This window comes from Varanus komodoensis, unplaced genomic scaffold (genome assembly GCF_004798865.1).
Source record: "Varanus komodoensis strain SLA01 unplaced genomic scaffold, ASM479886v1 scaffold40, whole genome shotgun sequence".
In the NCBI taxonomy this organism is placed as follows: domain Eukaryota; kingdom Metazoa; phylum Chordata; class Lepidosauria; order Squamata; family Varanidae; genus Varanus; species Varanus komodoensis.
This window is the reverse complement of record NW_025335942.1, coordinates 7,109,980-7,127,496: the sequence shown is the minus strand read 5'-3', so window position 1 is coordinate 7,127,496 and position 17,517 is coordinate 7,109,980. Positions and strand designations below refer to the sequence as shown.

The window sequence follows — 17,517 nt, the reverse complement described above, 5'->3', positions numbered from 1 at the left end:
GGGGGGGGGCGGGGGGGGGGGGGGGGGGGGGGGGGGGGGGGGGAGAGCAGCGCCTGCAAATTGCCCCTCTGCAAGCAGCACCCAGTATAACTGCCTCGAAGGGTTTGGGGGCCCTGCGGAGCAACCGGTGTGATGTGGACACGTGCAGGAAGGGGCAGGGGAAACCACCTCCCAGCCTTATTGATTGCTGCTTATTTATTCAAAACTTTTCTAGACTGTCCCTTATGGTGGTCTCGGAACAGTCTAGCAATAAGACAATATAAAATAAAATAAAACACAGTCCTAATAAAATTTCCAACCAACAGTGATAAAATCCCAATTAAAACAATCAAATCTTAAAACATTGGGAGATTAAAAAGATTTTAGCCTGGCACCAAAAATAATGAAGTGACAGAGCCAGGCAAACCTCTCCGGGGAGTGGGTTCCACAATCGGGGTACCACTGCAGAGAAGGCCCTTCTCCGGGGAGCCACCCTCCTCATCTCCTTCAGGGAGGGCACTGGGAGAAGGGCCTCTGCCCCAGAGCTTAAGGGGCAGGCAGGCACATATTGGAAGGAGATGCTCCTTCTGGTAGCCAGGCCCAAAGCCATTTAGGGCTTTATAGGTCATCCCCAGCACCTTAAATCAGGCCCGGACTTCAACTGGCAGCCAGTGTAGGTGGAAAAGGACTGGTATTGTGTTCATACCTGCCGGCCCCCATTAACAACCTGGCAGCTCTATTCTGAACCAGTCTTCCATGAGTGGACACCTCTACTCAACCCTTCTGCAAGTTGCTTTTCAGATCCAGTGACTGAGCCGTGGAGGATTCCCACCCACTCCATTCCACACCTGGAGACAACCCAAGCTTCCTGGCGAGTCTCTTCATGCCAGGGAAGAGAGACCAAAACACCTTGGTGCGCACCCTCTTTTCTTCCCCATTGATCACTCTCATTTGCACCAGAAGTAATGCAGTTTGAGAGGTTGGACTATACTGTAAATGATTCGGGGCAGCCAGCTCAGGTGCATCCACAAACTGCCATGCTGAGCTGACTGACTGGGCAGTAAGTTTTTATAATCTCTTCATGCTTCTATTTATAATGCAGAAAAGCTTTGGATGGCAAGGGATCTTGGAATCTGAGGGATCCCCTACCCCATGTGGATTCCTGATAAAGCCTTAGTCTAGCTAGCAGGAGACAAGCTGCGAGGGGTGCTTGCTGTGACGTTCGGAGGCCTGTGAGCATCTGGTGAGGAGACGGGACCGTGCCGTAAGGCATTCTTACCTCCATTTTAAAAAATCTGTTGTGGGAATTGAGTAATACAGGACTGGATATGAACAAGAGTAGAACAGAAAGGAGATTTATCTACGGCACGTGAAGTTAATTATTCATGGTGCGTAAATGCTTCAGCAAACTTTGCTAAGTATGCCATCACTTAACTTACCTTGAACAACCATGATGCAAATATTCTGAGTGGTGGAATTAAAACAGGAGGAGAAGGGGTGGATTGGTTATCCAGACTGATAGCAAGATTGTCTCTTATCTAAAACAAAACAAACAAAACAATTTTTGGTACAGAATAGCACATCCCTTCCTAACCTTAAGTTACAAAGGCTCAAACCTTGTTTCCTGAGTGCTTCAGAAAATCACAAACCCATCAGGGTCCTTGAACAAAGGAGAACGTATTTAAGAAACTAGGCAACTGATACTAGATGCAGTCTGACCATTCTTCTTCACCTTGTAGGATGCAAACACGAGACATTATATTCTTCCCCTACACTAGTGACTACAGTTCTTTCTTCGCTCCTGTTCTCTGACCTTTTCTACGCAAAGCATTTACCGTGCCCCTCTCATTTCTTACTCAGCTGATATCCTGACCCTCTGGCTTTGATGGCTTTTAAAAGGCACTTTTGCTTTTTTAACAGCAGGAAAAATTGAGTATTATTTGAAAGCTAGCCAAAGAAAACTTACTTTTCTACTTGTGTGATTATGTCATTCTACTCTAGCAGAGCGCCACCTAGAGGTTATGTAGCAGAAAATCAGGAAAATGAATGCCCTGCCTAGAGATTAAATGTATCAACAGCCTCATGTGGAAAATCCCTAAGAGCAAACTTTCTCCTTTCCTGCTGAAGAAGTCTTAATCATCTAGCACCCTTTGCACTGAGAACATGGTTCTTTTGTTCTAATTTCTCATGATTCAATTTCACATTGGTAAGTATTTTGTTCCTCTTGCACTCCAGGCTTGCAGTCCCAACCCCGTCTACCTGTCGGCCAAATCTGGCCGTCCATCATTTCCCGGACATCCACATCCCTTTCGTTCAACCACCAACATTTTCAGGACTGACTACTTGGCCTGGTCTCAGGAGCAGAGAGAGGATCTGGTCTCTTCTGCATCACGTCAACTCCATTCCAAATAGGACTTGGAGTTGCCTGAACCAATAGGATAAAATTAAAATAGGAAAAAATTCATTGCAATTGAGTATGGAGGGTCGTGAAGGGATTCTCCTCTTCTTCACTTTTTCTTCAAGGTTTGCAAAATACTTCATTTTGGCTAAAAGTGTTTTGGCTTCTTGAAGGTCATCTTTCTCAAAGGCTCTGCTTTTTTTACTGCTTTCTTGGTTTTTGCAGTTTCCCCCCGATTCTGAAAGTTTGAAATATCTTTCCTAAGGCTTAGCTGTTAAAAGATGCTAGTATTTGGAGGATTCTGGCCTCGCTCCTTTTGCCCAGTCCCCGCTTTGCCTTCTGAAGCACCTGCCCCTGGAGTAGCACGGAAATCCGGCCTCTGCAGCATAACCCCTGCTGTAATCCAATTAATTTGAGCAGATGACTTCAACTCAATTCTTCTTCCTATCACAAACACCTGAAGTGTTAAATGAAATTTTCAGGGTTAAAAATCAGAGTTCAAGGATTATTTATGAAATATCACACTCTGGTATAGTCTGTGTTAAGGATAAAATCTCGCTGCAGGTCCAGAGTTTTGAAAAAAGGCCTTAAAGCATCAAAACTGGTATTATTCTTAAGTTCTGGGACAGAGTATACACTTGATGCTATTTTTTGCTTTATTCATTTTAGCTCTTAACATCATTGTCACATTATTGCACTCCCTGCAAGACAGACGGAATACAAACCTTCGCTAATTTGTGCCATAGTTCAAAGAGGTACTCAAAAACTTTGGCATGTATTTTAGGAGACTGAATATTGTTCACATCTCCAAGAATTCCCAGTATTCTTCGCCATAATACGGCAGCAGAGTCCGCATGCCAGCCAATAAGGTTCCCACCAGCAATTATACTGCAGTCGTCAGCAAGGAATTCACTGCTGTCTGGAAGAGGAAATTATTATGATTAATAGTTCACAAAAAGCCAAACATATGCGGATGGAGGACCTGCATATTATAGCAGCAGGGAGAGCAGATCCATGCGCCCGGGTGTTCTGCAACCGGACCCTCCACATCCTACAGAGGGCGCCAGCCACTCAGCGGAGGCCACCTGGTGGGGGAAGTTGCCTTCACTGCAGCACCCCCAAGTGCCAGACTTTACTACATCCCCAAAATCAGTGCCACCTGGAGAAAAGCCAAAGAAAAGCATATTCCTGGAGACCCACAAGGGTTCCCTATTTCTGTGGGCCCTGTTATTGGAATTCAACCCTGCTTTTATTGGCATAGGTTTTCTTCTTTAGTTATACTGAAGTTGGCTCAAATCTTGGGAACCTGCACGGATAAATCAATGTGATGCTTTCTGGCAAGGACGCCAGTTGGCAATACGGTGACCCCAGTGTGGTTGTGAGCCTCTTTGCATTTGCCGTGGGCTTTCCTTCCTGTTCCTCTTTTCCCTGAGATTGCAGACATGCTTACGTCCCTGCCAGGAAACCACAGTGGTTGTCGTTTTAGTTTCTGCCAACAAATAGAAACGCGCAGGTATAGCACTACAAAAAAAGCTGGGAATTATTCACATCCTCTGTCGCTCTGGCATGATCACAATCAGGAGTTGAAGGTTCTGGCCAGAAAACCTCCCACTCAATATGCTCAGCACATGCCATCCTTAATATACCCAATTCACCCAAAAGTTAAATGATTCATGTGGCGATTTCAGTTTTATACCACGCAAAAGCCAGGGCCAAAAATGCACACATTTCTGCATTTTCACCCCAACGTGGGCTTCCATGGTGGAAAAGTTTGGCCCAGACACACTTTAAAAAGATTCTAGAAGAAACACTCACAAAATCTAACCAGGGCAATAAACCAACCTTTCAAAGCCACAAGCAAGACAAACCTGGGAAAACCCAGAGGTTTTGAACGACGTGTTGGATTACTGTAACGTGCTCTGCATGGGGCCGCCCTCGAAAATGGTCAAGATGCTTCAATTGGTACAAAGTAGAGCTGCCGGGCTGCTGACGGGGACTGGGTGTTATTCTCATATAACGCCGGTCCTCTAACAGCTTCACTGGCTCCCAGTTGAAGCCCAAGCCCAATTCAAGGTGCTGGTACTAACCTACATAGCCCTAAACGGCTTGGGACCAGGATACCTGAAGGAACGTCTCTTTCCCTACATGCCCTCAAGCCCCTTAAGATTGGCAGGGGAGGCCTTGCTCCGGGAACCCTCTTTGAAGGAAGTATGGAAGGTATCTACCCGGAGGAGGGTCTTCTCTGCGGTGGCGCCCATGCTATGGGAGATGCTCCCCAGAGCAGTCTGCCTGGTGTCGACGCTCTACTCTTTCCGGGGCCACGTAAAGACCTTTTTATTTACCCATCATTTTCCTAATTAAATTAATGATTTTAATAAGAAATTAATAACATTTTATAGTCACATTTTCTTTTTCTTCTTTTCCTTTCTTTCCTTCTTTTAATCCTGAACGATTCTTATTCTCGAATGTTTTAATGTTTATTATTGAATATTTTAATTGTCTTTTATATGATTATTTAATTATTGTAAGCTGCCCTGAGGCTATGGAAAGGACAGGATAGAAATGTTTTAAATAAATAAATATTCCTGCCATCATTCATCACAGAATTTCTCAGTTCTAGAGGTTGATTAGTGGGTTTTCAGCACCCTCTAGTGCTGCAAAAGCAGATTATCCTCAAAGATTTATACTATCTACCTTGTACCTCAGAAAATAAGCACCTCACATCGCTCTCCTCTCTTCAGACTAGCCAATACCTGAGTACTTCCACCTGTTCCATAAAGAGACATTTGCCGTGTTCCCAGGCCAACTGCTTGCCAAGAGAATAAACATAAATGGGTAGGAAATCCCACCCACGTGAGGGTTGGCTGAGCTGCGAGCAACCCACGGGTTCTCCACCCTTGTACAGGCCAAAGGAGCAAGGAAGAGGGGCAAACTGAGCCACGAGCGTACCAACACCTCTTTCCCTCTTTCTTGCACCCCGGCATTTCCTCAAACAGAGATACCTGTTAAATTGGTAGCACCCGAAGGATTCACATGCAACCAGTGGCGTGAGTCTGGATCAACGGATATCTCTCCGGGCATGCTGATATCCTGGTTTTCTTCACAGCCTTGCCAGGAAGCTGCATCGACTTCATTGTTATATCCATCCGCAGTGTCGCCATTAATACTTCCACCTGCAGAACCAAAGGTAATGAATAAACCCGCTCAGGGGAATGAAGTTTCTTCAAATGTCAACCGAAATAAGGTCGGTTTATTGGAGATGCTAATAGTGGGATCCACACTTTCTAACACAAACCGGTCCGACAGAACTACGAAGTGGCGTCCTATTGGGACTCACGCTTTTCTCCTCTGGGCCTTCCATTGGAGTGGTCCATGTCTGTTCTGAGATCAAGTTCAGTGGCAGAGTTGCTTGCCTACAGGAAATATTTCAGGAGAAAAAAGACAGCTGCATGGCTGACACTTTTTTGATGATCAAAAGCTAACATAGGTACATCATCCCAATAATTTTTTTCTTGTCAGGAACATCTGCCAATTATAGAGAAGAAATGGGTTTGTTTTTTTTTAAATGTAACTATACTATTCTAAATTTGGCAATTTTATAAGCAATTAAAAAACATTTTAGGCCCCTGTTCTGTTCTTATGTTTCTGTATTTTCTCACTTTCATTAAAAGAAAAAGGTTATTGTACAACTTATTCTGTCTGTCTGTACTGGGATGCACTTTCTGTCCGACCAGTCCCTTAAACATCTGATTCCAGCCAAGAGGCTTACTTAACTGGATATGGCTTTCTTGTATATTACGAATGATGACCCAAACTATTTAATTCAAGAATCTTTAAGTGATCCCAACCAAGTATTTGAAGACTGACGTACTATTCCGCTTGCAAAACTCTAATGGATAAAAAATTCAATTTTTGTTCCTTTAGAAAAATCACCTTTATGGGCTTCAAGCCCATGTCCACCGGCAGGTTTATTTTGGGTAGCAGTGGTTAACAGTTTTACAACTGAGGCAGCATGTTGAGGTTTAACTGGGAACTCTACCAAACCCTGAAAGTTACTGCTTTTCTTTTCTTTTAATTGCAGAATTATAATCCACAGAGGAAAACTGTTGTTCTTCCTGACTTTTCCCAGCTATTTTGTGCCCTCACATCTCTCATTTTTATGCCGAACTGAGAAATCTAACAGAGCACATAAAGAATTGGTCCGAACACGGAACAGACCAAGGCAAGCTGTAAATAACAGATGGACATGATCCTATACACGTTTAGGAAGGGAGAAAGTCCTACAACTGCTGACATCTATCCATCTAGTCAGCCCGTTGCATGCTAGGACTCTCTTTCTGCCTGAATATATGCAGGATTGCACCCTTATAAAGGAAGACCAATGAGCAATCCTGTAATACTGCTCTACAAACCAAACCGCTCCGCAAACATGAAAACACTCCATGAACCTGTACCAATTTGTTTTGAATTTCAAAACAAATTCTTCATGTGTCACAGTTTCCTTCTGTTATACAACTGACAAAATGTTCCCATTTAAGTTGAGACACCTTTGTAAAAGGCCTTTTTTGCATATAATATAGCACAAACACCGTATCTTACTTCACATGCATGATAAACTTCGCTACTTACTTCTCGGATGACATTTTCCTTGCTGACGTTCCCACTGGATCCTGAAATTAAATTCTGTGAGCTTCCCACTTTTCTAGCTGCAGTAGAAAATGAAAATGCATTTAAAAAAACCGTCAAAATGTTTAATTCAAGAAGCATAAGGATTATCAAAAACGAGTAATTGTTTTGTTAGTGCGACCTACCAAACATCCACTTTTTCTAAACGACGTGCTTATATCCTTCTTATATATTCAAGAAGAAGATAAAGAAGATTTACATGAAATGCAAATGAAATGCTGCCCAGAGAAAGTTTAAACTGAGCAGGGTTTGTTCCTCGAAATGACACTCGTCAGCAGGAGGTTTCAAGTTTTAATTGTGTTGCCACCCTTGGAAAGAATCAGGGACAGGTTGCTTGCTTACAGCTGCAGCGCTCCGTGGGGTTATTGGTGAAGTCGTGCGAGAGAGAGAAATACAAACATTTTGTTGCTTCTCTCACTTGGCTTTTCTCTCGCAGAGTACCTTTGGAGTCTAATAGTCAAATCCTCTGCCTAAGGGCACTGTTTTTTAGGACTGTGCTCTAAAATGATATGAGCAACGATTCTTTACAACATGAGTGATTAGGAGAACTCTTAAAATCTATGAGTTTTTTGCTGAAACTTCTAAAGGTTTTGCACACAAAATTGGGAGCATTTCCCCACCATCCCCAAAACGGGCTTTATAGTCAACCCTGCACATGTCTACTTGCAGCTAAATCCCACTGTGCTCAGTAGGGCTTACTCTCAAGTAAGTGCCGACAGAATTTCAGTCCTTGCGGATCATTTTATTTTACAAGAATGGACACTCCTACCATATTTGATCACACTTACTGCAGCGTAAATGATTAAAAACATCTTTCTTGGCAAGTTGCTATACAGATCTAGTTAAAGTCTGGAAGAACGTCTCCTTCCGTATTTGCCCTCACGCCCCTTAAAATCAGCGAGGGAGGCCCTACTCCAAGAACCCTCCCAGGAGGAGGTAAAAAGGGCATCTACTTGAAGTAGGGCCTTCTCTGTGGGGGCACCCAGATTATGGGATGTGTTCCCCGGAAAGGTTCACTTGGCACCGAGCTTATACTCTTTTTGGCGCCAGGTCAAAACATTTTTATTTAATCAGTATTTTAAAAACTACTATTTAATGCAACAGTCACATTTTATTGGTTATATGTTTTTATTGCTTGGGTTGTTTTAATGTATTTGATTTTATGGATTATGTATTGATTGTGAGCTGTCCCAGGATGCCTTGCCTGGGGGAAGGTGTACAAAAGTTTTAAACAAATAAATAAATAAAGTCACACATCTAACATTTCGGTGAAAAATCAGAGCTTTTAAAACGCTAGCATAACACTGTGTTCAGTACAGCAAAATACACGACACATGATGGAAAACGGCATGTGATGTCAAATGTGTTTTGTACCAAACACAAGTTTTTCCTGTTACTTATAAATTACCTTGAAAGATATCAGCACTACATTGGTCTCTAATATCTGAGGTACTGCTGCTGCGAGTTAGTTGCTCCTGGTCTAAAAATGATTCATCACTTTCTGTTCCTGCCATATTTTCCTGCTGGTAGTATTCTGCTCCATTTTCTGACTGTTGATATTCTTCTGCTTCTGTAGGGATTAATAAAAAAGCTTTCAACCATACAAAAATTACACGTGCCCATCCTGAATACTGGGAAAAATGTCAACAGCATTTATGTCATTAACTTATTTGCACTGTATTAATAGGGAACACAAAATGAAAGTTAACTACAGCTTAGGTTTGATCTACATTTTATTGGTATAGAGTGAATTACTTCTCCACTGCAAAATGATGAGAAAGGCGTATGACTTAGAAGTTAGAAGAGGCATGCAAGAGGAGATTTAAAATTCGCATGATTTGATTTTAATGGTTTTAATTCTGTATTTCAATTACTATTATTACCATTTTCCCCTTTTACTGTTCACCACCTGGATATGTTATTGATGCAAATTGTATACTTAAAAAAAAAAAAAACTCTCACACTTTTCTGAACATTGCTCCTTCCTTGTAAACTTCCTACCATTTTACAGTGGAAAAACAGCAGTTGTGAAATATTTTCACATTATAAGTTTGAAACATTACGCAAAATGTCCTGCTTTTCTTTTCTAATACTTGGAGTATCTTGGCTTTTGTGTATACTAAATATCCGTTTGCTAGTTAGTGTAGAAGTCTTCTCAGATCTAATCCCTTTGCAGAAGCCAGTCCAAAACGAATGCATGCACGTAAAATAAATACATATCAAAGAGAGATGGACAGACTCTGCAGTACCTCCAATGCTTTAAAGGCTAAAACAGCACCCACACTAAGTTTTGGGAAAGGATGATGCCTGCAAATTGCGTAAATGAAATTTAAAGATATTTGTATTTGCTTCTTCCACTTCAGTGCATTATTCTATTCTATTCTATTTTATTTATTTTATTTGTATTTTATTGTATTTTATTTTGTGTTGTGAGCCGCCCCGAGGCTTTGGCAAGGGGCGGCATAGAAATGTTTTAATGAATAAATAAATACATACATAAATTCTGCCAGTGTTTTTGTGAGGATCAGCAAGGAACCCTGAAGAACACTGCTATGCAATACGCAACTTGCAATTGCAAATGAATTTGCTTTTCCAGTGGCTCAATACCATGTTTTCATACACAGGTATTTCTGCCAGATATAAGCATCGTTAGCTGTGTCAGGAATGTTAGATGACCTCTTTTCCTCTCCTCCTCAGGCTAAATGTTTCAGTTTAGTGACACATCTCCTGTTTTCAGTTTTAGTATCACAGTCCCAGAGATGCGGCGCCATCTCTGGGAAGGCATCCAATTCTGATAATCAGCAACAGAAAAGGAAATACAGCTCCCCAAAGAAATGCCTGAACTCCTATTACAGGGATGCTTGGTTCAGAAAATCCTATTTCGTGAACTCAAGTTTAAACCTTGCTCTCTCTCATATATTTTTGGAGGCTGGGAAAATGCATGGATGATTTAATGATGAGGGTTTGGGGCAGGACTCAGCAACTCTTTCCTTGATCACTGCATATCGAGGTCAGACTAGATGGCCTGGGAGACCCCTTCTGACTTGCTCTGTTTCCATGTTTCTATATACTCCAGTAAGGACTTTGTGGGAATGTGCAAGGAAGAAGGAAAGATTTGCTGAGCACTGTGAAGACACCTCATGGTGGTGATGAAGCCACGCTGCTTTCTCTGCCTTCCCCAGTCCCTTTTCTTGGCCTCAGTCTTGAGGGCACAGCCTCGCGGGAGCTTTCTTTCGGCCAAAGATCCAGGCCAAAGGGCTTGATCCAGGCACTCTTGCTTGCTGCTGCTGCTTTGCATTGATCACCATGTTGGTGCTTGCTTGGGGTGCTTTGGGTGAACATCTTGCATCTTCCTTTGGCCTCGCTATAGGTAAAGTAAGGGGCCTTCCATCCAACGATTGTATTTTTTCACCGCTGGTAGATGCAGATGTGGTTCACTTAACTAAGTGCTCAGTCTGACTGGACACCCTCCCACCTACAGGTGATTTTTCCACTGGTTTGGGTTTTATAATCGTTTTGCAAGTCCCCACTGGTATCCAGTGCTCTTTATCACACAGAGATCAAATCGAGGCCACGGAGATGAAGTGCTTCAACCACACCGTGAATTTACGAGTGTCAAAAACTAGGGAGGAAGACAAGGAGAAAAGCAGTTGGTCCACGAGCACATTGGTGAAGCCACTGGGCCAGGACAGATGCTCACTCCTGGGATATAACGCGTCTGCTACTGCATGCAAACTGCCCTTTTAGGACAAAAAGATCCTTGTTCAAAATGTTGCACGTAAAACACAGTTCAGCAAATGCAGGACATTTAGAAGCAAAACAGGTTTAAATACCATACCTGAAAGTGTGTGAGAGTAAGTGTAAGAGAAACCAGGTAAGACAGAGCTCACAGTGTGAAGGAGAAGAGGGACACTTTTAGTGGCTGGCAAAACCTCACAGAGTTGAGCACAGTTGCTGATAGACTGGCTTCGCTTAGCTTCCGTGGGAAAATAAATTAACAAAAATCAAGACAGTAACATTCGTTTAGTAAAATATTCCGTGAGAGAGAAAAAGAAGAGAGCAAGAAAAACATTTCTTAAACATGCATCCTCAGGCACACGTTATTTCATTTCTATTAATGTCAAGCACAAAGAATTCAGTAAGGTATAATCTACAAAATTATTTGCGTTATTCACAGAAAAGGGAACCTATTTGAAAGCCAGTTGATTAACCTCTTCACTAAAACACTGTTAGAGAAGAGATATTTCCTCTGTAGTTGCAAATATTACTATTTTTTAAAAATTCCTAGGTGTGACGAGTGGATTACTAGCAAAAATTATTAACCTTGGGTCCACATGCTGACTCTTCTGGAGCAAAAAGGCTTTTATACCATCACCCAGGAATATGTGAACACCTGTAGAAAAATGGCAACAATACGCCAAACAGTGGTGGAAAAAATAAAAAATAAGGGAGCACAAACAAAGTAGATTTTGTCTTTCATATCGGAATTTTAAACAAAACCAGAAACTAACATGTATATTCAGTTACTGAACACATTTACGCAGAGGTTTCACTGGTATAATTATAAAAAATAAATTTATATAATTATATTATCAGATAATTATCTTATTATCTTATCTTACTATCTTATTATCTTAATAATATAATAAGATAAAAAATATCTTATTTCTTATTGTAAGATGTCCTGAGACCCCAGTGGTGGACAGGGAATAAGTTTTAAATAAATGAACTAAATAAATAAACAAACGGTAATTTTGATTAGAATTATCTTTTAAGTGTCAGTCTTCACTATCATAACCTAATCCTCTTGTCCAAATAGGGAATAGATACAGAAAAGTAAAGTTTCTGCAGGCAGAACTTAAGTAACGCTTTAAAAATCTGAGAGCTAGAGCTTTTCCTGCTGTGGCAATAAAGCGATGCAAAAGGCATCACCTTTCCAGTGTTTTGCCTCTCGGGCCGTTGCTGCAGATGCAGTGAGACAGCTTGATTATCAGAACTCCTGTGCGAAATGGTCGAGTGAACTGCCCAAATGGCTTAAATTGTGCCCACTCGGGGCAAGGAGGGACACAGAGCTATTTGCGAACAAGACCTCCAACCCAAAGAGCAGCAAGAAAACACTGCTGAAGTGAACAGGAAACAGTAAAAGCAGCCAAGAGAGACGGAGGTTAAACACGTCTATGCTCAGGACTGCATTGTTTTGCTCTCTACTGAAAAGGGACAATTCTCAACACCTGTGTGAATACGAACAAAATTCTAACACAATCATGCAAAATTGGGAAAGAGATGTATTAGGAACAGAAAGCAGAAAATTGGGACCACCCTGATAATCAAATGCCACGTGCGCCACTTCGGAAGCAGGCTCTCATCTCAGCTTTGCTGATTTCCAGAGAGATTGCAACCGATTTATCTGCAATTTATCTGCCCTTTCTTACAGAGGGCACTGGATGTACATGGTGAAATGAGCTCTATCCCAGGAAAGTTTATGCTGAAATAATTATCAGTACTTGCCACCATGGCTTGATTCTGGAAAAGTTCTTGCAAGTTCTCAAAATATAGAACATCTTCCAATATTTTGTCTGTCATGCATATGGTAACATGAGCTTCACGCTACACAGCCTGAGAGTCCTCAGTCAAAGAACCTGATAAATCTTTGCAAATCATAATCAGGGGACAAGGGGTTTAGAAGTTTGCTTCGAGGGGGGGCAAACCTTCCTTTTCTGATGCGGACAGCAGAAGTTCAAAATCAAAACCTTTAGATCATTCAGACAGTAATTCTGATTAGGGAAACAAACTTGGGTAATGATAGTATTTTAAAGATTAGCATTTATTGTTACAGAGTGAGGGATAATTAAAAATAAATTAAAATGTCTTGAAATAAGAATAAAAAGAAAGCTAGTTTTGCTCTAGAAACACTGCAAAATGTCTAGTCTGATCTGCTGCATATTTCCTGAAAAGCAAGTCACATAGGATTCAGTGGGTTTACTTTAAGGTAAATGTTCAGCTTTATGATGCTACTATGGAATTCAATAATACCAAGTTCAAATGAATTTCTAACTTTATTTTTAGCCCTTATACGATATTACAGTGATGTTTATTTTCTAAGTTTCACCTCTAAATATAGCAACATTTTCTACTTCTGCATCCAGTGCCAAGATGTACATACTATTTCTAAGTCCATATAATAACATTCCCTTTTACATCCAGCAATGTTGATGTTTTCTGTGTTATAATTAGCGGTTTAACAATTGTGACTTTCATAATTCTAAATGCTGTAAATCTCTTACGTGTTAAGTTGGCAATCTAATGCATTCGATCCTCTTTAAAAAGTTCAGAACACCAGTGTTACATATATCCCAATGCTTCTCAGATTTTCTAGCATCTCTGCATTTGTGTGGCAGATACTAACTAGGCTGCAGCAAACTTTTGCAACATTTTCAACTTCTCCCAAGGAAGAATTTATCGAAAGATATTTTTATGAAAGCGGATCACCACTTTGTTAGGAACTGATCTGGAATGTCTGAAAAGCGCCGAACTAATAAAGCGCTTAGTGTATTCATGGCTGCAAGATTTTAATTGGAGATTGTTAGGCTTGTATCCAAAGTAGCCCTGCAGAGAATGCTTGGCAATTTAGAGAGGCTGGTGCACACGGAAATTAGACAGGAAGCAATTTCCACTAATTCCCCCTTCCATCTGCAGCCTCCCACATGTCGCCCACATTACTCTGGAATAGATAGGACAGTCACAGAGAGAATTGCAAATCTGCATCTCTCAAGCTCCCTTCACTGGTACTCCAAATCTCCCACCCTGGGATCCACAATTCTTTGCGTTATCTGAATAACAAGCATCTATTTTATTGATCAATGGATTGGATTTGTTGGAAAGTTGCCAGTTACCCTTGCAACTCTCTGGGAGGCCATGAAAGTAGAAGTTCTGATAAATAGCATTAAGTAAAGCAATAGGGTTAAAATATCATAATCAATAAAACAAGATAAAAAAGATACGCGCAGTCAAGTAAAACTAAAACATAAATTAATATATTAAAAGCAATACAATTAATATGGATGGTCTAAACCCTGTCACAGGAGCCCTGAAAAAGAAGTGCTTGTTAAGCACTTGAAGCTCATTTGGGAATATTAAGCAGGAAGTTAATGGAATAATATTACGTTCTCTTTCAGAAGGATTATATAACACTATAAAAAGGTTTGTAATTCTAACATAAATACAATTTGTAGAGGCACGCGTTACTCTTTCCAGAACATTTCTTCTCCTGTGCTCGCTCAGAAAAGATAGGGGCCGCTTAGAGAAATTTCTTTGGGATGCAGATGTCTTCTAAGTCTCGGTTCCTGTGGATAGAGCTTGCCTCCTCTGCTGCCTTGCAGTTTGAGTACGTCACGGGCATGGTGCATCCTGAAGCGAGCGGAAGGATGCGGGGCTTTATTAACTCCAGATAACTAACACTGAAAAATTCCAAAATGGAAAGGGATTCTCTCTCTCTCCCGCCAAACCTGCATCACAAAGGCCGCGTGCCTCTTGCCGGGACCAGACCGAGGCGAACCACACTGGCCCATCCCTCGACTCACATGTAGTGAAATGGGGGGGGGGGGGCTGAGGAGGCTCTGCATTAAAACTGCCACATACATGAACAATCACACAATTGCAGGGGCCATGACAAAAGCTGAAATGGCTAGAAGGCAGTTCGTTTGCCCAAAGGACCTCATATCAGGTGACAGAAATACATTCCAGTTGCTAGGAAGAACGGACGGACAGAAGGAAGGAAGGAAGGAAGGAAGGACGGACGGATGGAAGGACGGAAGGAAGGAAGGAAGGAAGGAAATCACCAGCATTCAGTTTCTGATTGATACTTAGGGCATTAAATTGCCCGTGCCTAACCTGTTGCACGCTGACGCACTACATTCCTTGCTTTTTCGATTCCTGGGACTCCCGAGGTGGTAGCACTCCGAAACCTCATTGGTTCCACAACGCCAGGATGATTCCTCCAGCTTAAAGAAAATGATCTTCCCACTGCGACTCCCTTCTGAGGTTCCGAAGCGCCACCTTCCAGATAGTGGAATACAGACAGAATGCAGTGACAGCAGATTTAAACTGAGACACTTCAGAAGGAGAAACTGTAGAAATTCATCCCATTACTGCCATTAATCAGTTGCATAATCTCAGACGTAAGCACTCCTTGAAGATGGAGATGATACTTCTTTTAAAAAAAGGATTGTAATGCCGATCCCATGAGCAAGCGCTTCACCTACGGCAGGTACCAGGTTGTGCGTAGTGAGATCTCACAGGTAAATAACAAATGAGCACAACCCCTTTTAATCAACAACCCACACTGAGTCCCCATGCAAAATGTTGAGGGTGACAAGAAAACCCGCAGTGCTGAGTTGCTGCTGTTCAAAACAACCCGGAGGTTAACCCGTGGCTTGTTGTAAGGTCAGCTGCTAGGCTCCTCAACAGCCCGGGGTTCCAGCGTTTGCATGTCACACTCGACAACTTAAGCACAGGCCATCTGCAGGTTCTGAGGAAGAGCGGAAGCACCATGCATGCAGGAAGCAGCGCTCTCTCACCTGCTCATCTCCGAACCAGGTGTGATGCTGGTGTGTGTCAAACAATGCGAACGGTTTATTTGGAAGTTTTCCTGCAGGTGCCACGTTGGAATGAGCTACATAGGAGGGTTAAGATCACCTCCCGCACATGCCAATAGATGTTTTTCAAAGATGCATGAGTTCACCTCACCCAACAGACTGGGATAAAAATGATCCCAGGCGCATTTTGGATTGCAGAATTTACACAGAAATTACACATACAAATCTCTTTCCAGGAGATTGCCATCTGCATGAGAGCAAACAATATCCCAGATTTCCTCCATCTACCATGTTGATTTTTTTTCTGTACAGAAAGAATGCCTGAAGGGAAAATGTCCTTCAAAAACCAGATGAAGCCCTGGTTTGGGGACATTTTTTATTCCAGCTCATGTAATGAGAGCCAGTGCGGTGTAGTGGTTAAGAGCACAGGACTGGGACTCAAGCGATCTGGGTTCGAGTCCCCGCTCGGCCATGGAGCCAACTGGGTGACTTTGGGCCAGTCATAGACTCTCAGCCCAACCTACCTCACAGGGTTGTTGTTGTGGGGAGAAGATGGAGGAGGAGAATGAGGTAAGCTGCCTTGAGCCCTTTGTAGGAAAAAGGCAGGATATAAATCGGAAAATAATAAATAAATAAATAAATAAAGTGTTGGGCTAATCCTTTCCCAACAAAAATGTATCCAAGGAGAACGATCTGAAGACCCAGACCAACCTTTTGGCTGGAAACCAAAGTCTGGGGCACAAGAAAAGGAGAAGGGCACTTTAGTGCGATGATGGACAAAGGCTGGTGCATCATGGCAGAGAGACCAACTCTCCAAGCACATGCTAATGCTTGGAGTATAGGAAACAAGCAGCACCAACTTGAACGCTTAACACAGGAGGGTGAACATGATCTGGCAGGTGACAGGACGACTCCCATGACTGGAATTCAGCCACTGAAGGCTACAACCTGCCCAAGAGCAGAAGAAACAGAAAGGGAGGCGGAGTCCCACTATAGGTTACAGGCACCTAGCTCTGCACAGAAATATGGGAGGATGAACTTGGTAGCCCCACCAAGAGCATCTGGATTGATGTAAATGGAATAAGGAATAAAAGGGGCACAGTGGCGGGAGTCTATTACAGGCTACCTGTCACTTCCAAAATCATGTGAAATGGTAAAGGTAAAAAGGAAAATGTTTCCCCTTGTCACGAAGTCCAGTCATGCCTGACTCCAGGGGGCGGTGCTCATCTCCGCTTCCCGGCCGAGGGAGCCAGCGTTTGTCCGCAGACGGTCTCCGTGGTCGTGGGGCCGCATGACTAAACACCGAAGTGCACGGAACGCTGTTACCTGCCCACCGAAGTGCCACCTTTTCATCTCCTTGCATTGGCATGCTTTCGAACTGCAAGGTCAGCAGGAGCTGGGACGGAGCAATGGGAATTCACCCTGCTGTGCAGATTCGAACCGGCGCCCTTTCGATCTACCAGCCCAGTGGCACAGCGGTTCAAACCACTGCGCCACCTGCATCCCCAGTGAAATGGTAGTTCTGCTTTATCCAGCACGGGTTAGGCCTCATCTGGAGCACTGTCTCCTGTTCTGGGCACCAGTTTAGGAAAGATGCAGACCAGCGGGGAAGGGTTCAGAGGAGGGCAATGAGGATGATCTGGGGAGCTGAAGCCCTCCCAGGACAGATGGGAAGTCTGGAGTCCATGCTTAGTCTGGAGAAGAGAAGACTGAGGGGAGATGGGATAGCACTCTACAAATACTTGAAGAATGTCATGGATTGGAAGGACAGCATCTTTTCTCTGTCATCCCAGAGTACAAGATGCAGAACAACCCGCTCAAGTTAGAGGAAGGCAGATTCTGTCAGGACACCTGGAGGAA

At 42.7% G+C, this 17,517-nt stretch overlaps 1 protein-coding gene across 6 annotated transcripts in view; it reads right to left on the bottom strand.

Annotated features, from left to right (window-relative positions):
- The window catches only part of RALGAPA2 (Ral GTPase activating protein catalytic subunit alpha 2), a 154,574-nt gene that overhangs the window by 102,484 nt on the left and 34,573 nt on the right, over positions 1 to 17,517 (bottom strand). For all 6 annotated transcript variants that reach the window (XM_044442946.1, XM_044442948.1, XM_044442950.1 and 3 more), the window contains exons 16-22: positions 14,954 to 15,118; positions 8,472 to 8,633; positions 7,007 to 7,083; positions 5,715 to 5,790; positions 5,380 to 5,550; positions 3,103 to 3,296; positions 1,419 to 1,517 (exon numbers count right to left, since the gene is read on the bottom strand). In XM_044442946.1, the coding sequence (XP_044298881.1) occupies positions 1,419 to 1,517; positions 3,103 to 3,296; positions 5,380 to 5,550; positions 5,715 to 5,790; positions 7,007 to 7,083; positions 8,472 to 8,633; positions 14,954 to 15,118 (944 nt within the window). The remainder of the gene's footprint in view (positions 1 to 1,418; positions 1,518 to 3,102; positions 3,297 to 5,379; positions 5,551 to 5,714; positions 5,791 to 7,006; positions 7,084 to 8,471; positions 8,634 to 14,953; positions 15,119 to 17,517) is intronic.